The sequence below is a fragment of the Chlorocebus sabaeus genome, chromosome 22 (genome assembly GCF_047675955.1).
Source record: "Chlorocebus sabaeus isolate Y175 chromosome 22, mChlSab1.0.hap1, whole genome shotgun sequence".
NCBI lineage: Eukaryota > Metazoa > Chordata > Mammalia > Primates > Cercopithecidae > Chlorocebus > Chlorocebus sabaeus.
In genome coordinates this window covers 94,996,921-95,016,828 of record NC_132925.1, presented here as the reverse complement: position 1 = coordinate 95,016,828, position 19,908 = coordinate 94,996,921, and the positions used below count along the sequence as shown (strand labels likewise).

The 19,908-nt window shown below is 39.5% G+C and overlaps 1 protein-coding gene across 3 annotated transcripts in view; it reads left to right on the top strand.

The window, feature by feature from the left end:
- Positions 1-19,908, top strand: part of KIF15 (kinesin family member 15) — a 90,909-nt gene that overhangs the window by 36,598 nt on the left and 34,403 nt on the right. For all 3 annotated transcript variants that reach the window (XM_073010288.1, XM_038004071.2, XM_038004073.2), the window contains exons 11-20: positions 1,374-1,497; positions 2,512-2,588; positions 2,827-3,036; positions 3,875-4,052; positions 6,093-6,234; positions 6,918-7,059; positions 11,628-11,825; positions 13,946-14,053; positions 14,806-14,911; positions 16,773-16,938. In XM_073010288.1, the coding sequence (XP_072866389.1) occupies positions 1,374-1,497; positions 2,512-2,588; positions 2,827-3,036; positions 3,875-4,052; positions 6,093-6,234; positions 6,918-7,059; positions 11,628-11,825; positions 13,946-14,053; positions 14,806-14,911; positions 16,773-16,938 (1,451 nt within the window). The remainder of the gene's footprint in view (positions 1-1,373; positions 1,498-2,511; positions 2,589-2,826; positions 3,037-3,874; positions 4,053-6,092; positions 6,235-6,917; positions 7,060-11,627; positions 11,826-13,945; positions 14,054-14,805; positions 14,912-16,772; positions 16,939-19,908) is intronic.

The following is a 19,908-nucleotide window of genomic DNA, read 5'->3' as shown; positions in this document are numbered from 1 at the left end:
AACCAAGAGCCTTCTACTAGTCATTCTCAATGGTAAGCCCTCTGCAGCCTATCAGTGGACAGTGCTAGAATATCTGGGACTTGTTTAAGGATGTGCTATTTAAATTTTTCCCAGTGAGCAAATTGGGCTTACGGCAAGAATACAGAAGACCTTGGGGCTGTCACAGGGTGTTTTTTCCTTCCTGGAGTATTGAGTATTTCACAGCTGAGTCCTCTGATCTGGTTGGTACTCAGCTGTTGGCACTCATTGTCACCCTTTAGTGGACCTTTTTAAAGATTTATTTTTTTAATTAATAAACTTTTTTTTTTTTTTTTTTTTTTGAGATAGAGTCTCGCTCTGTCACCAGGCTGGAGTGCAGTGGCACAATCTTGGCTCACTGCAACCTCCACCTCCTGGGTTCAAGTGATTCTCCTGCCTCAGCCTCCCAAGTAGCTGGGACTACAGGCAGGTACCACCACGCCCAGCTAATTTTTTGTATTTTTAGTACAGACAGCGTTTCACCGTGTTAGCCAGGATGGTCTCAATTTCCTGACCTCGTGATCCACCCACCTAGGCCTCCCAAAGTGCTGGGATTACAGGCATGAGCCACCGTGCCCAGCCAATTTTATTTTTATAGCAGTTTTAGGTTTACCGCAAAATTGAACAGAAAGTACAAAGAGATCTCATATATTCCCTGTCACCACACATGCGTGACCTCCCCAACTCTTGACATCCTGACCCACAGTGGCACATTTTGTTTGTGAGTCTTTTAGCCTTTTAGAAGTTGTCCTAAATAAGACATTTCTTTAAGAAAATGAAGATAATCATTTAGTGTGGTAAAAAATTAAAAAAAAAAAAATGGAAGTATCAAACCAACCTCTCCTTCCAAAAGGGCTGTTAAAAAATAAAGGTTGGATTCCTCTGGAGAAGGTTGCTTCTGCAGAGCTCAAGCCAGCCCTGCAAGTCATCCTGCACTTAGAGGCTAGGCTTCTTCCCCGTAGGGAGCTAGGAAAGAGGGGAAATGATACTCAATGAGGTGTTGACTCTTCTCCATTGGGAGGGTCGGGGAAGGCTGTTGTTCTCAGGGAAATAAGTATTAGGTGAACACACCCGGATCCCAAAGGTGATCCAACCCGACAGCTCAGGGCTAGTCAGCTGGGGGGAAGAGAGCCTGGCTGGGGCTGTCTCTCTCTGGCTCCAGATCTGAAGGCACAAGAAAAGGAAGCTTCCTCCCCACTCAAGCACACTGTGATTCCTGTGGCCTTTTGACTATGAGGTGGTCGTGAAGTTTTGTTTGATGTTCATCACTACAAATCATATCAAACAAATGTAAACACAGGACTATACTACTCAAAAAGCATTATTTTAATGCTTTTTAAAAAATTCCTGAACAGGCAGTAGTAAATGAAGACACCCAAGGAAATGTGAGCCAGCTCCAAGCTGAAGTGAAGAGGCTCAAAGAACAACTGGCTGAGCTTGCTTCAGGACAGACACCACCAGAAAGCTTCCTGACCAGAGGTAGGATAAGCACGCTGTCCTTTATCTTGGGGAAGACTGTGTACAAATAATAGTTTAAGAGCCCTTGATGATAGACACAACATAATAAGGCAACCCACATTTTTCTACAAGTATCTCTTTCTGCTTATTTCTCCTATATAGGAACATAGTGCTTTGTTTGTAATTAGATACCGATACCATAGGCAGTGAGTTCTGTGAGATATGGTAAAAGGGGGAATTAAAATAATTTTGAATAATCCATAATAAGTGCTAAAGAGATTAATTTCATTTAAATCTACTTCTACGTAGCATATGTAACCTATATATGTTTACTATAGGATAAGAGAGACTTTTCTTCAAAGAATAGCTAGTAGAGAATTAATTAACTGGAAATCCATAAAGCCAAGAGGGTGAATTATTAATAGATCTTAAGAGGTGCACAGCACCCTAGGACTGCTCTAATTTTTTAAAAAAAATCTACTTCTACTTCTGTTACACCATATGTAATCTATTGTGCATGTTAACTAAATAAAGAGAAACTTATTCTTTGAAGAACAACTAATATATGGAATGGTTAATTTGAAATCCATGATCTGGTGATGACAGTCTCATTTTTTTTTTTTTTTTTTTTTGAAATGGAGTCTCTCTCTCTTGCCCAGGCTGGAGTGCAGTGGTACGATCTCGGCTCACTGCAACCTCCACCTCCTGGGTTCAAGCGATTCTCCTGCCTCAGCCTCCTGAGTAGCTGGGATTACAGATGCACACCACCATGCCCGGCTAATTTTTTGTATTTTTAGTAGAGATGGGGGTCTCACCATGTTGGCCAGGCTGGTCTCGAACTCCTGACCTCAAGTGATTCATCTGCCTTGGCTTCCCAAAGTGCTGGGATTACTGGCATGAGCCACTGTGCCCGGCCACAGTCTCATTCTTTTAGATTAGCTGAGAGCAATCAATTAAAGGCTATCTGTTCTCTTGGGTTTGAAATGTGTTAAATATTTTTTTTTCATCTTCCCTTTCTTATTGGATCAATTACAGACAAAAAGAAGACTAACTATATGGAGTATTTCCAGGAAGCAATGTTATTCTTTAAGAAATCTGAACAGGAAAAGAAGGTAGGAAATGGAATTAGTAATAAAGGAGATTCAGGATACTTAGTTTTTTGCTGTGTGGTTTTTATTGCGTTACTGAGTGAAATAAGTAATACCAAGTCAATAAAGTAATAGAAGGCTATGAAAAATCAAATTTTGCCTTTAAGATTAAATTTGAAGTTAGTATTTGTTGCTGGACTTACGAAAATTTAAGTATGTCGAATTATTTTTCATGTTTAACCAAATTATGAATTTCTTTAAGTCTCTGATAGAAAAAGTTACCCAATTAGAAGACCTCACCCTCAAAAAGGAAAAATTTATTCAATCTAATAAAATGATTGTGAAATTCCGAGAGGATCAAATAACACGCTTGGAAAAGCTCCACAAGGAATCCCGGGGAAGTTTTCTGCCTGAGGAGCAGAATCGTTTGCTCTCAGAATTAAGGGATGAGATTCAAACTCTGCGAGAACAAGTGAGTATAGGGCGTCTGTAATATTTCTAAAAACAAAAGAAGTTCAAAGCAAATCTAAATTTGTCACCAAGTACATGTTCTTTAATACAATGGAAATTGTTTTAAGTGAATTCTTCTGACAGTGTGATTGCATAATTCCTTTACCTGCCTTTTTAAAATAGTTAAAGGGAAGAGAAGGGTAAAAGGAAGAAGTTGTGGTGACGTTGCTACATAGTATGCAACTCTAGCAGGCCATGCAGAATTTCACCCAGTGGGCATTGTGGTTGTCTGAGTTAGTAGGTTCTTTAGAGTTGTGCCTTTTAAAGTTTTTGTTGTTTTTCCTTTTCCTTAGGGAGAATGGATAGGTCAAACAGGTACATTGTGGGAAAAACCAAAATCTCTTATCAGCTTCTTGTTTATCTCTCTGGAGTTTTTAATGAATGTTCAAACTAATATGGGTGGATATTTTTACTTTTGTTTCTCCTTTACACTTTTCTGCACTTTGCCTTTTTCAGTTAATCTTGGTTGACAAGATTACTTTGGTCCTTGTTCTTTTCGGTGTGTTGATTTAACTAGTCTCCTTTGCGTGAAAAGCGTGCCACAGTGTACACCCTTGTGCTTACCTCCTTAGGTGAGTGAACATTGCAAGGGTCTAGACTCCAACTGAGAATAGCAGAGTTACAGGACGTGCATATTTTCAAACTGATCACACATGCCAAGTTGCTTTCCACGGTAGTTGCAGAAGGGTACCACCAGTAGTGCATGTGCATACCTAGTTTTCTAATGGCTTTTTAGAGGAACTAATTCACTAAAGAAATGTTTGTAAATATATAATGCATGTAATTCTTCTATGTCACAGATAGAGCACCACCCCAGAGTTGCAAAGTATGCTATGGAAAATCATTCCCTCAGGGAGGAGAATAGAAGACTGAGATTATTAGAGCCTGTGAAAAGAGCCCAAGAAATGGATGCCCAGACCATTGCAAAACTAGAAAAAGCTTTCTCTGAAATAAGTGGCATAGAGAAAAGTGACAAAAGTAAGAAATGATTGTTGTATATACGTTCCATATAGGAAGGGACTGTTTTAAAGAGTATTTGTAGTGCCTTGTGACTAGAGTCTTCATTTTAGCCTCCAGGCCTGCTGTGCTAATGTCTTATACACATATTCTTTTATGTTATAGAAAGGTATTTACTAAACTTTTTTTTCTCAAAGATCACAGAGCATAAACTATGTAAGCTAATAGATAAGAAAATACTCATTGTATTTCTGTTTTATTGATAAAAAGATTGATTCAGATACTACGTTAAATTTTTACTAAATTTTCCGGTTTACAGTATTTGAAATGAAAAGTGTTTAATTAATTAAACATGAATAAAAATCGAGTCGAAATGTTTATCAATCTAGTTAAGCCTGTGCAATGTAAGAGATGTGGAAAGGTCAGACTCATAGCACAGTGTTTGGGTCCTGATGTTGTGGTTACCAGTGTGTGCGCTCTCTAGTTACATGCTACTTTCATAAGTTTGCGTACTATGTGAAAAGTGGTTTAGTTAGTACTAAGTCTGTCTTACAGTCTTGACGGCTGTTGGTGTTCATACCCTGGGATTTGGTAACAAAGTCTGTGTTTGCCCCAGTCTTAGAGTTAATATTTTCATGGTCTTTTATCATAGACGTGGCCTTGGTTTCCTTTTAGGTTGAAATTGAGAAAGTTCTACTGTTTTTGTTCTACATTCATAAAGAAGACTGTCTCTTTGCTTTTTAAAATTTCATTTTTTAAGCCTTCTATTCTGTTACGACTGAATAGAATATTAAGAGTCACAGTAACTGGGTTGGGGAGAGACAAGATATTAGATGTAAAATTACTATCAGTTTTTCTTTTTCTTTTTTTTTTTTTTTTGAGATGGAGTCTCACTCTGTCGCCCAGGCTATAGTACAGTGGTGCGATCTCGGCTCACTGCAACCTCCACCTCCTGGATTCAAGCGATTCTCCTGCCTCAGGCTCTCTCCTGGGATTACATGCACACACCACCACACCGAGCCAATTTTTCTATTTTTGGTAGAGATGGGGTTTCACCATGTTGGCCAGGCTGATCTTGAACTTCTGGCCTCAAATGATCCACCCACCTCGGCCTCCCAAAGTGCTGGGATTACAGATGTGAGCCCCCACGCCTGACTTAGGTTTTCTGTTTTATTTAAACTACTTTTCCCTACAGTGCCCTTTATTTTGTTGGCCATTTTGTTTTGGTCTCCATAATACCTTAACTTAGTCCCTTCAGAAGATACTAATATCTGGATCTCATCAGTTTCTGGTTTTTTTTTTTTTTTTTTAGTTTCTAAACATTGATCACTCTCTAAACAACTTTTACGTGATCTTTTCCCACACTGAAACTCAGTGGACTCTCTTCAACATATTCAGTGTTCCAAGCATTTCCTGAAAATTAGTATTTTCTACCTGGTAGATGATACTGAGTTCTTACAACCTGCTGCCCTTGCTATTTGTTTCCTTTTCTAAATAATTCCTTGGCTGTTAACATTAGATGCTAGCACTAATTCCTGCAAGATTCACTGGCTGCTGTTTCTCTGTCTAGCATTAGGCATGCCGCATTTTCGTCATTGTTTGCTCTTTCTCCTAATGGGAAAGGTGTTGCCTTAACTACGCTTCTCCATCCTGTGGCCTCTGCTTCTTAAACATGACTTCTAATCCCCTTTGGCACACTGTCACATCCTGCGCCTTCTGCTGAGTTATAAGCTTTTGTATTTTAGGGCTCACTTTCCAACCCATTTCTCATTTTTCCTCCTTGTGGCCCAAAATTGATACCTGACAGAGAACTTAGAAAATGTGTCCTATTATTTTTGTTTTTCAAACACTGAAGTTGTGAAGCTAGGCATGGTAGCATGCACCTGTAGTCCCAACTATTTGGGAGGCTAAAGCAGGGCGTTCACTTGAGACCAGAATTTGGGGCTTCAGTACACTATGATTGTGCTTGTGAATAGCCACTGCACTCTAGCCTGGGCAACATAATGAGGCCCTGTCTCCAAAAAAAAACAAAAAAGACTGAGATTGTTTTCTTATTAACAGATCAGCAAGGATTTTCTCCTAAAGCTCAGAAAGAACCATGTTCGTTTGCAAACTCTGAGAAGTTAAAAGCACAACTCCTGCAAATTCAGACAGAGCTGAATAATTCAAAGCAAGAATATGAAGAATTCAAAGAACTTACTAGGTAAAGTCTAAATACACATGCATGCACACTTATTTTCTTTTAGTGTTCCTTTGCTGTAGTGTTAATATTGATAATTCAATTGGGCGTTTTACTTTAAATATTAAACTCTCATAGAAGCAACTACTTTGACATGAAGAAAAAGCATGCTTCTAGCTCTTTACTAATATATTTAATGAACTAGATAATATAGGTGTTTTAAGCAGTTTTTTCCTGTTGGGTTGAGAGTCTATTGAACTTACATAATAAATTATTTAAATTTAAATTTGGTAATCAGGGTTGTTAAGATTTTTAGGAAGTATAGGTTTATTAATATTCCTACTTGATTCTCATTATGTAAAAACAAAGATAAATCACATTCATATTGTAACTAAGATCAATCTTACCCTAAAATATAAACAAATGTTTGGTTCAAAAATGACGTATCACATATGGTATAATCATGGACGATTTGGACTTTTGAATTTGAGCTCTACCATTTATTTACTAGTTGAATCCCTTAAACAGTCAGTCTCTAAGCCGTAGTTTACCGAACTGAAGAATGAAGGGAATAATCTGAGAGAATAGAGAATATCTCTGATTTAGAGATAACTATAAAGTTATGTGAGAGCATAAACTGTAAACTACTCTTTAAATGTTTGACATTACTTATTACCTGAAATACTCAGTTTTACAATATCTATTAGGAAAAGGCAGCTAGAATTGGAATCAGAGCTTCAGTCTTTGCAAAAAGCGAACCTTAATCTTGAAAACCTTTTGGAAGCAACAAAAGCCTGCAAGCGGCAAGAAGTTTCTCAGCTGAATAAAATTCATGCTGAAACACTTAAGGTAGGTCATGTGAACCATACTTCCATCTTAAATCACTGCTGTGTCATTTTTTTAGTAATGGAGTCTGTATGGTCTATCTCCAGATGCCGATGACATCCCATGCAGGTAATTAACACTGGTGTCACACTGGTCCTTGGGTTGCTGCCAGCAACCCCACTGATGTATCCCCCCAGGGGTAGAGTTGAGTAGGAAAGAATTCAGCATTTGGAATCAAATTTGAGTGTGCTTCTAACCTTAGGCAGGGTTTCCTAACTTCTGAGCCTAATCTTTCTTTTCTCTAAATTGGAGATAAAGGTAATTTACTTGCAGAGTTTTAGTGTACTAAATGAGATAGATAAGCTACCTGGTACCTTGTAGATTTCGGTAAAATGGCAGCTGTTGCTACAATGTAACATGTCCTCAAAGCTTTCAGTAGAATAGAAACCCTAAAGGGTAAAGACCACTAAGGGATCACAGGTGCCATTGGAAATAACATGAGAGGGTTTTGTCCTAAATAACCATATCCCTCATAAAAGAAAAACAAACAAAAAAAATGTATGAACAACTGAGAATGAAGGGAGAGAAAGGAAGTACACAAGGAAAACAAAAGGTTGAGGAGGTGATGCTGATTTCAGTTTTTGTATCAAATTTTTGTGTCAAATTTTCTGAAGGTTAAAAAAAATTTTACCACACCTGGGTGTGGTGGCGCAGGCCTGTACTTGGGAGGCTGAGGCAAGAGGATCGCTCAAGCCCAGGAATTCAAGTCCAGCTTGAATTCAAGTTCTTGTTTTTCTTTTTTTGAGACGGAGTCCTGCTCTTGTCGGCCAGACTGGAGCGCAGTGGGGCAATCTCGGCTCACTGCAACCTCTGCCTCTGGGGTTTAAGCGATTTTCCTGCCTCAGCCTCCCGAGTAGCTGGGATTACAGGTGCATGCCACCATGCCCGGCTAATTTTTGTATTGTTGGTAGAGACGGTTTCACCATGTTGGCCAGGCTGGTCTCGAACTTGTGACCTCATGATCCACCCGCCTCAGCCTCCCAAAGTGCTGGGATTACAGGTGGGAGCCACCACGCCAGCCTCAAGTTCTTTTCAATAAAAGAAAGAAGTAGAGAAGAAAGACAGAAAACCTTTCCTTATGTGTCTTAAAATATAAATAGATGTTTATTTATAATGATTATTTTTAGTAGTGGTGCTTTTCGTGTCACTTAATGGAAGACTAAGTAATTGTATTCATATTTGAATAGGTAATTTATGTGACTGAAATTTTTCTTTTTTTTTTTGAAACGGAGTTTTGCTCTTGTTGCCCAGGCTGGCGTGCAGTGGTTTACAATCTTGGCTCACTGCAACCTCCACCTCCTGGGTTCAAGCGATTCTCCTGCCTCTGCCTCCCAAGTAGCTGGGATTCCAGGTGCCTGCCACCACACCCGGCTGATTTGTGTATTTTTAGTAGAGACAGGGTTTCACCATGTTGGCCAGGCTAGTCTCGAACTTCTGACCTCAGGTGATCTGCCCGTCTTGACCTCCCAAAGTGCTGGGATTACAGGTGTGAGCCACTGCGCCTGGCCTGTGACTGAAATTTTCAAAGATATAAAAGGTATTTAGTAGCAAATCTCTTTCTACAGCTTGAGGGCTGTGTGTGTGTGTGTGTGTGTGTGTTTTAAAGCAATATTTTAGAGTTTGTCCTATGTCTGCAGGAGAAAAAATGTTCTCCCCTTTTTTGTTTCTGTTTTGGTTTTTGATTTGTTTTGGCAGTTGCTCAAGAATGTTATGTGGATATATAATGATTTATTCAACCTGGAAAATGCTGGGTTTTTTCCTATACAGGCGGAAATTTTTAAAAAGTATTTTTAAATTTTGATTTATTTATTTTTTGTTTTGTTTTTTAGAGACAGGGTCTTGCTCTGTCACTCAGGCTGGAGTGCATTGGCATGATCATGGCTCACTGCAGCCTTGAACTCCTGGCTTCAAGCGATCCACCTGGAGCCTCAGCCTCCCAGAGCACTAGGATTACAGGTGTGAGCCACCATGCCTGACCAGAATTTTTTTTTATGTTGCCAAGAGCAGCATAGCAATTCAGAGCCTTTGTTGTTGTTTTAGTTGTGCAACTACTCTATGAATGCATTCTCTTTGTTTGAAAGAAATATACATATTTCAAGTTAAAGTTAAAATTCCTTTTCAGCATCACTTCCAATCTGGATCTAATCTAATCCTTTGTCCCCCTTAATTCCTGGAGGTAGTTTAATCCTTTTTCTTAGCATTTTTATACTATAAATATATACAGACTGAGAAAACGCATAGAGTTGTTTCCTAGATTGTTTATTGTTTTGCTTTTTTTTTTTTTTTTTTTTAAAGAGTCATTCTTCATATGTTATTCCACAATATGCCTTTGTTAACTCAGGGATATGCCTTAGAGCTTTCCACATTAACTGGTACCTAGAGCCTCATTTGGATATGAGGCTCAAGGAATATGAGCCTCATACCGGTTAATGTGAGGCTCAAGGGATATGAGCCTCATACCAGTTAATGTAGAAAGATCCAAGGCATCTCCCTTGAGGGACAGAAAAATTATAGAGCTTGAATTATAGAGCTTGAAGCACCATGAGGGATATCTCCTTAAGGGATATGCCTTGGATCTTTCCATATTAACTGGTACCTATCTCATTTTAACCCTAGGTTTCTATGGCTTAAGTAGATGGTTTTGAGTGCATGCATTCTTGGGGGGTGGATTCCGTTAAAGGAGAACTGGTCATTTTAGGATGTCTTAGCATTTGAGTGAGTCAAGCTGAAGCTCCCTCCCAGTGTCTGTACCCTGTGCCTGCAGCATAGATGCACTCCTTTCCCAGCACTGTCCGCAGGAACTGGCATTGTCAGGCTTGTTAATATTTGACCATCTGATGGGTAAAAAATGAGATCTTGCTGTTAAGGTTTTAATTCTCATTTGTCTAATTTCAAATATCCTTTCATGTGTTCATGTCCATTTGTATATCCTATTCCCTGAAAAGAAAGAGCCCATTTTACTATTTTTTAAAATATTTTTCTTCAGATTTTGTTTTTATGTAATAAGCATTTGTTAGGTATACTGCCAATATATTCCTCCATCATGTTGCTTGTCTTTCATCTTTGCATGTGATGCTTTTGTTATATGGAAATTTTATATTTTTGATGTAGCCAGATTTATTGACCTTTTATCTTTATGACTTTTTTGCCTTTTATTTTCCTTTTTATTTTCCTTTACATTGAGGTGTTTGTGTATCTGCTGTTTTTCTTTTGAATGGTTTGAGAAAGGGATTTAACTTAAAAATAATAATACAGCTAGGCACAGTGGCTCACACCTGTAATCTCAACACTTGGAGAGGCAGAAGCGGGAGGATTGCTTGAGTCCAGGAGTTTAAGACCAGCCTGGGCAACATAGTAAGACCCTACCTCTGCAAAAAAGAAAAAAAAAAATCTAGCCAGGTGTGGTGGCGTGCACCTTTGGTTGTCAGCTACTCCTGATAAACTTGAAATTTCCACAGAAAAATTATTCTATTTCTGAACTGGGTGTGGTGGCTCACGCCTGTAATTCTAGCACTTTGGGAGGCCAAAGCGGGCGAATCACTTGAGGCCAGGGGTTGGAGACCAGCCTGGCCAACATGGTGAAACCCCATTTCTACTGAAAATACAAAAATTAGCCAGGCATGGTGGTATGTGCCTGTAGTCCCAGCTACTTGGGAGACTGAGGCAGGAGAATTGCTTGAACCTGGGAGGCGGAAGTTGTGGTGAGCCAAGATCACACCATTGTACTCCAGCCTGGGCAACAGAGCAAGACTCTGTCTCAAAAAATAATAATAATTCTATTTCTGGACTTTGTATTCCCTCCCAGTGTTCTATTTGAATGTACATAAGCTAATGTACTGTTTTAATATGTACTGTAATGTAATATACTATTTTAATGACCATACTCCCATACCCCTATGTATTTTTATATCAGATGGGGAAGTCTCCCTAATTTGTTCTTTTTATTTTTATTTTTTTTGAGAGACAGGGTCACTCAGGCTAGAGTGCAATGGTGTGATAATAACTCACTGCACCCTAGAACACCTGGGCTCTGCGGATCCTCCTGCCTCAGCTTCCCAAGTAGCTGGGACTACAGGCCCGGGACACCATGCCTGTAAAAATAATTAAAATGATTTTTTTTTTTTGGTAGAGACAGGATCTCACTATGTTGCCCAGCCTGGTCTTGGACTCCCGGCCTCAAGTGATCCTCCCCCTTCTTAGCCTCTAAAAGTGTTGGGATTATAGCCATGAACCATCATGCCTGGCTTGTTCTTTTTAATCGTCTTGTCTCTTCTTGTACATTTATTCTTTGTATGAAATTAGATATCAGCTCATTAAGTTTATTTTTAAAAATTGTATTAGAATTTTGCTTGGGACTGCGTTGAATTGATAAATTTATTTCCACTTGGGCATTTTTATACTGTGTTTCAAGGACACTTTTTCCTTTCTTTTCATGAATAGTATTTCAATTTTATCCTCTCTGTTCACAAAATTATTAAATATGCCCTTTTAAAATATGTGCTAATGTTTTCCATAATCATTTTCTGCTGCAGATTATAACGACACCAACCAAGGCCTGCCAACTTCGTTCCCGACCAGTACCAAAATTAAGCCCTGAAACGGGAAGCTTTGGCTCTCTATATACTCAGAATTCTAGTATATTAGATAATGATATATTAAATGAGCCAGTTCCACCCCAGATGAATGAACAAGCCTTTGAGGCCATTTCTGAAGAGCTTAGTACAATGCAGGTAATGTTTTGTTCTAGAAAAAATAAATAACTGGACATCCCTTTAAATAAATTTGCGTTGTTATTTTAATTCCCTATAAGTTACAGTGTTCAAAAGTGCTTAGTATTAAAATCATCTCTTTTTAAGTGTGGGTTTAGGAATGATTATTCCTAGATTGGAAATCAGCCCACTCTTGCATTTTGTCTCTACTTTGCAATCTTTAGCAAGTCATTCTCCATGGGCTTTGGTTCCCTAGTGTATAAAATGACCAGTTGGCCGCTAGCTTCAGGTTCCAGAACTGGTTTACATAGCACAGTGCTGTATCTGCTAAAGAAAGTTAGAAGAGGCCGGGTGCAGTGGCTCATGCCTGTAATCCCAGCACTCTGGGAGGCCGAGGCAGGCAGATCACATGAGATCAAGAGTTGGAGACTAGCCTGATCAACATGGTGAAACCCCGTCTCTACTAAATACACAAAATTAACCAGGTGTGGTGGTGCATGCCTGTAATCCCAGCTACTCGGGAGGCTGAGGCAGGAGAATTGCTTGAACCTGGGAGGCGGAGGTTGCAGTGAGCCGAGATCACGCCCCTGCACTTCAACCTGGGCAACAAGAGCGAAACTCTGTCTCAAAAAAAAGAAAGTTGAAAGAATCTTAATCTTCTTATTGTGGGGAAAAGAAAGAGAGATCAGACTGTTACTGTGTCTATATAGAAAGAAGTAGACATAAGAGACTCCATTTTGTTCTGTATTTGAGATGCTGTTAATCTGTGACCTTACCCCCAACCTTATCCTTGCAAGAGACAAGTGCTGTAGTGACTCAAGGTTTAACGGATTTTGGGCTGTGCAGGGTGTGCTTTGTTAAAAAAGTGCCTGAAGGCAGCTTGCTGGTTAAAAGTCATCACCATTGTCTTAATCTCAAGTACCCAGGGACACTGCCAAAGGTCACAGGGACCTCTGCCTAGGAAAGCTAGGTATTGTCCAAGGTTTCTCCCCATGTGAGAGTCTGAAATATGGCCTCGTGGGAAGGAAAAGACCTGATCATCCCCCAGCCTGACACCTGTGAAGGTTCTGTGCTGAGGAGGACTAGTGCAAGAGAAAAGAAGGCCTCTTGGCAGTTGAGATAGAGAAAAGCATCTGTCTCCTGCCCATCCCTAGGCAATGGAACATCTCCGTGTAAAACCCGATTGTATGTTCTGTTTACTGAGAAAGCAGAAAACCGCCTTAGGGCGAAAGGTAGGACTTGCTAGCGCAATGCTGCTCTTTATGCACTAAAAAGGTTTATGGAGATGTTTGCATATGCATATCAAGGCACAGCACTTTTCCTTAAACTTATGTCACGGAGATCTTTATTCATATGTCTTACTGCTGACCTTCTCAGAACCATGATCCTATTATCCTGCTACTTCCCTTTTTCTAAGATAGTAAAGATAATGATCAATAAATACTGCCAGCGTAGGTCCTCTGTATGCTGATCGTAGGTCCTCTGTATGCTGAGCGCGGGTCCCCTAGGCCCACTTTTTCTTTCTCTATACTTTGTGTCTCATTTCTTTTCTCAAGTCTCTCGTTCCACCTGAGAAACGCCCACAGGTGTGGAGGGGCAAGCCACACCTTCAATTATAGATGAAATTTTAGACAGCTTTTAGTATATTTGAAATAACCTGCAATTTGATTATTCCAGAATTTTTATGGTTTGTTAATTTTTTAAAATAGGTTTTCTATTGTCCAGTAAAACTTGGAGTGGGCCAGACCACCCCAAACCCCAGTATTTTGTCCTTTCCAGGCCATGGAGGCCTTTCTGGTGAGGTAACTGCTTGCAGCCCTGAGGAAGCTTCTTAGAAGTCTCAAGATGGCTCTATCATTTAATCCAGGATTTTAATTTTAATCACTTCTTTCCTTTGTATTTCAAAGTATTTACTTTAACGGACCACAAGTGTAAATCTGAAACATTAGAAATCATTTAGTATATAACCTTTTGATATTGTTTTCTGGCTCCAAACGGGCCTTTGATACCTTTGTTCATATGAAGTTTTGAATTTGTTTTGTTTTGTTTTGTTTTGTTGTGTCTTTAATGCAGAAGAAATGGTGGAATGTTTGAGAATTCCATTAAAAGAAATTTTGATGACTGAAGTTTTTGTGTTGCAGGAACAAATGAGTGCTCTTCAAGCCAAATTGGATGAAGAAGAGCATAAAAACCTAAAGCTTCAGCAGCTCATTGACAAACTGGAACATCATTCTACCCAAATGCAGGAGGTGAGACCAAGAGCACAGCCTCAGAAAATGTATGAAGTACCCTCAAATGTTTCCTTGAGGAAACAGCCTTGAGTATGTATGAAACATACTCAGAGTGTATCACAGAAAGAAAGTGTTGCCACACGGCCTTAGTGAAGGCTTATTTGAGTTGTATTCTCTATCTTGTTACTTGGCATGCTGCTCTGATAATGAGACAGGCATGCATAGTCTGCACCTGGCTGACTTAGTCAATAATGCAATGCTTGCTATGTGTTTAGAAGAAACCAAGATGGACGGTCCATGGCTTCGTAGTTGTTAATCCTCTTTACTGTAGTTCATGGGGACAGCCAATTTTCTTCTGGTCAGAGACGTTAAAACTAGACTTTAAAAACAGAAGCAGGTTAATGAGGCCAGGCATGGTGGCTCATACCTATAATCCCAGCACTTTGGGAGGCTGAGACAGGTGGAGCACCTGAGGTCAAGAGTTCGAGACCAGCCTGGCCAACGTGGCAAAACCCTGTCTCTACTAAAAATACAAAAATTCACTGGGCGTGGTGGCGCATGCCTGTAATCCCAGCTACTCGGGAGACTGAGGCAGGAGAATCACTTGAACCCAGGAGCCGGAGGTTGCGTCACTGCACTCCAGCCTGGGTGACAGAGCAAGACTCTGTCTCAAAAAAAAAAAAAAAAAAAAAAGAAACAGGTTAATGATTTGGAGTGCGTCTTAGCATACCAGGATTCCTTTTCCAATAAATTTATCTTTTTTCCCAAAGCTTTTCTCATCAGAAAGAATTGATTGGACCAAACAGCAGGAAGAGCTTCTCTCGCAGTTGAATGTCCTTGAAAAGCAGCTTCAAGAGACTCAAACTAAAAATGACTGTAAGTTATTCTATCAGGAGCTTTGTGACTTGAAGGAATATTGTAACTCAGTATCTTTTTACTCTTATTAATAAAGCTGTTCCTATGTTTTTGGATGGTTGCTTTGTTGTTGTTTGTTGTTTGATAACCGGACTGGAGTTTGCATGCAGTGGAAAGTAACAGTAATATATCATAAAAGGTAAATTTCTCCATCATTGTCCACAAACAAATGATACAAATGTTTGCTTAAAGTTTTTTGTTTGTTTGTTTGTTTGTTTTTGAGACAGAGTCTTGCTTTGTCACCCAGGCAGGAGTCCAGTGGCATGATCTCGGCTCACTGCAACCTCTACCTCCCGAGTTCAAGCGATTCCCCACCTCAGCCTCCTGAGTAGTAGCTGGGATTACAGGAGTGCATTACCATGCCTGGCTGATTTTTTTCTTCTTTGGATTTTTTTTTTTTTTTTTTTTTTTTTTTTTGAGACGGAATCTTGCTCTGTTGCTCAGGCTGGAGCGCAGTGGTGGGATCTCGGCAGCTCACTGCAACCTCCAGCTCCTGGGTTCAAGCAGTTCTCCTGTCTCAGCCTCCCAAGTAGCTGGGATTATAGGCATGCACCACCAAGCCCGCCTAATTTTAGTAGAGACGTGGTTTCGCCATTTTGGCCAGTCTGGTCACGACCTCCTGACCTCAGGTGATCCACCCACCTTGGCCTCCCAAAGTGCTGGGAATACAGGCGTGAGCCAACACACGTGGCCTAGTTTTTATATTTTTAGTAGGTAGAGACAGGGTTTTACCATGTTGGCCAGGCTGGTCTCAAACTGCTGACCTCAGGGGATCCACCCACCTCGGCCTCCCAAAGTGCTGGGATTACAAGCATGAGCCACCATGCCCAGCCTGCTTAAAGTTTTAAATAAGCTGCTTTGAAAATGAAGTGTCTTGAATTCATGAATGTTTTAATATTAGCAAAGCATAGGTTATATATTTGTATATGTTTGTAGATGTGGGACTATCATTTGATTCCCAATGTTTTCACTTTATTTTTCCCTTCATTAAAGTACTTGCAGTGGTTTGTAATACAGCTAAAACAAAAAGAGATAGCCATTCTGTTTTCTTTGAACTAAAAAGTTAACTAATACTATTTGCAGTTGTAGTTGTCTTAGAAGACCTGAAGTGTTTAACCCATGTTGGAAAGTTTAGGCAAATTTCCAAGGGATTTTTCAATAACTAAGATGAGCTCACTTAAAATACGTTACATCTTTTAATTTTTTTTTCTTATATTAAGAGTTTTGTTTGTTTGTTTTGAGACAGAGTCTCACTTTGTCACCCAGGCTGGAGTGCAGTGGTGCGATCTCGGCTCACTGTAACCTCCACCTCCCAGGCTCAAGCGATCCTCTTACCTCAGCCTCCTGAGTAGCTGGGACCACAGGTGCTCACCACCACACCCAGCTAATTTTTTTGTATTTTTGGTAGAGACAGGGTTTTGCCATGTTGCTCAGGCTGGTCTCGAACTCCTAACCTCAAGCATTTTGCCTGCCTCAGCCTCACAAAGTGCTGGGATTATAGGCATAAGCCACTGTGCCTGCTCTTATTTAGGAGTTTTGAAGCACATTTTACAGGAGAAATCTAGCAAAGTCAAGTGACCTGTAAGTCAGGGACAGACGTTAACTCTTTCTATTTCAGTAGGAATTTACCAAAAACCATGTGCAAGGGAGAGGAAGAAAACAGAAATCTCAGTGCTGCTAGGTACCCACCACTTAATTCTTCAACATTTTTCCTTAAAATAGTCTCTTCGACTTGATTTTGCTAATTGTGGGAATAGTACCTATCAAATTTATTTGTCTGCTTTAAGAAACCTATTGAGGATATGTTTTATTTGTTTTTCAGTTTTGAAAAGTGAGGTACACGACCTGCGAGTAGTCCTTCATTCTGCTGACAAGGAGCTTTCTTCAGTGAAATTGGAGTATAGTTCATTCAAAACGAGTCAGGAGAAAGAATTCAACAAACTTTCCGAAAGACACATGCATGTACAGCTTCAATTAGATAATCTCAGGTAGAGTTGTTTTCTTATGGTTTCAAGTTGCCTGATTGGCTGTAACCTACGACTGTTTGAAGTTGCAAGTGTTAAACCCAACTCAAAGCAGTTAAACAAATAAAAAAGATAATTTATTGGCTCCAATATTGGGAAGCCCCAGAGGTGATTTTAGTTTCAGGAACAGACTAGTCTGAGTCTCAAACAATATTGTCAGTGTTCTCTCTCTCTCAGCTCTGCTCTGTTCTATGTATTGCTCTTATTCCCTCCTATTATTGAGGTCCTTCTATGTGACAAGGAACAGATTGCCTCACACAGCTCCATATTTTGGTTCCCAGCATAAAAACCCCTGTAAAGAAATTCTCTCTCCCAACAGCCATGTATTATCCCAGAGAAAATCAATTGGTTTTGCTTGAGTCATCTGCTCCCCTTTAGACTAGTCACTTACCAGGTTTGAGATGGCACTGGCCCAACATAGAGTAATGTGCCTGCTCTGGAAGGAAAGGTGTGCTCTTACTAGAAGAAAGGACAGTGTAAGGTAAACCAAAACAATAGTCATCACTGCTGTGCACACTAACTCTACAAAGGCTGGCTGATTGGTCAGTACTGGTAATCTTGACACAAATGTAATCTCACATGTAAATAGTTTCTTCTTTGTTATTTACTGTTTCTTTTTTTCTTCTTGCTAACTTCAACCTTTTGTATAACATAACACTTTTTGACAATGTCTCCTGTGTCTATAGCCATAATTTAATAATGAACGTGACTGTTATACTGTGAATGTGATGTAAATGTAACTGTTTGCTCTGGAAAAGCTACTAATAGGCAGCCTTGAGTTTAATTTTTGTAGACATTACAAAGATTAAAATCTGTAGCTGTTGAGTGTTTTTTGGATATACAACCAGAAATTGAAAGAGAGGAAGAAAACTTGAGAACTGCAGGCCAGAGCCATCTATACATACATTTTTTCCTTTTTTTTAAATTAAAAGATTTATTTCTATTTGTAAAATGAAAAAATGCATAATTATTACTAATGAAATACAATAGTTTCATTTTCATAACAGAGAAAGTGATGACATTTGTAACCTTTCCTTGCCATATCTCTATCTCACTGAATGTTGAATAGCTTGAGTTTTAGGCAAAATCCCATATTTATCTGCTGCTTCTTCCTCCTTTTGTTGTTGTTTTTTTTTTAATTTTTATTTTACTTTAAGTTCTAGGGTACATGTGCACAACATGCAGGTTTGTTACATAGGTATACATGTGCCATGTTGCTTTGCTGCACCCATTAACTCATCATTTACATTAAGTATTTCTCCTAATGCTATCCCTCCCCCAGCCCCCTACCCCCTGACAGGCCCCGGTGTGTGATGTTTCCCGCCCTGTGTCCAAGTGTTCTCATTGTTCAGTTCCCACCTACGAGTGAGAACATGCGGTGTTTGGTTTCCTGTCCTTGTGATAGTTTGCTGAGAATGATAGTTTCCAGCTTCATCCATGTCGCTGCAAAGGACATGGACTCATCCTTTTTTATGGCTGCATAGTATTCCATGGTGTATGTGTGCCACATTTTCTTAATCTAGTCTATCATTGATGGACATTTGGGTTGGTTCCAAGTCTTTGCTATTGTGAATAGTGCCACAATAAACATACATGTCCATGTGTCTTTATAGCAGCATGATTTATAATCCGTTGGGTATACCCAGTAATGGGATCAGTGGGTCAAATGGTATCTCTAGTTCCAGATCCCTGAGGAATCACCACACTGTCTTCCACAATGGTTGAACTAATTTACACTCCCACCAACAGTGTAAAAGCATTCCTATTTCTCCACATCCTCTCCAGCATCTGTTGTTCCCTGACTTTTTAATGATCGCCATTCTAACTGGTCTGAGACAGTATCTCATTGTGGTTTTGATTTGCATTTCTCTGATGACCAGTGATGATGAGCATTTTTTTCATGTGTCTGTTTGTTGCATAAATGTCTTTTGTTGGGAAGTATCTGTTTATGTCCTTTGCCCACTTTTTGATGGGGTTGTTTTGTTCTAGTAAACTTGTTTAAGTTCTTTGTAGATTCTGGATATTAGCCCTTTGTCAGATAGGTAGATTGCAAAAATTTTCTCCCATTCTGTAGGTTGCCTGTTCACTCTGATGGTAGTTTCTTTTGCTGTGCAGAGGCTCTTTAGTTTAATTAGATCCCATTTGTCTATTTTGGCTTTTGTTGCCATTGTTTTTGGTGTTTTAGTCATGAAGTCTTTGCCCATGCCTATGTCCTGAATGGTATTGCCTAGGTTTTCTTCTAGGGTTTTTATGGTTTTAGGTCTAACGTTTAAGTATTTAATCCATCTTGAATTAATTTTTGTATAAGGTGTAAGGAAGGGATCCAGTTTCAGCTTTCTACATATGGCTAGCCAGTTTTCCCAGCACCATTTATTAAATAGGGAATCCTTCCCCATTTCTTGTTTTTGTCAGGTTTGTCAAAGATCAGATGGTTGTAGATGTGTGGTATTATTTCTGAGGCCTATGTTCTGTTCCATTGGTCTATATCTCTGTTTTGATACCAGTACCATGCTGTTTTGGTTACTGAAGCCTTGTAGAATAGTTTGAAGTCAGGTAGCGTGATGCCTCCAGCTTTGTTCTTTTGGCTTAGGATTGTCTTGGCAATGCGGGGTCTTTTTTGGTTCCATGTGAACTTTAAAGCAGTTTTTTCCAATTCTGTGAAGAAAGTCATTGGTAGCTTGATGGGGATGGCATTGAATCTATAAATTACTTTGGGCAGTATGGCCATTTTCAAGATATTGATTCTTCCTATCCATGAGCATGGAATGTTCTTCCATTTGTTTGTGTCCTCTTTTATTTCGTTGAGCAGTGGTTTGTAGTATAGTTCTCCTTGAAGAGGTCCTTCACATCCCTTGTAAGTTGGATTCCTAGGTATTTTATTCTCTTTGTAGCAGTTGTGAATGGGAGTTCACTCATAATTTGGCTCTCTGTCCA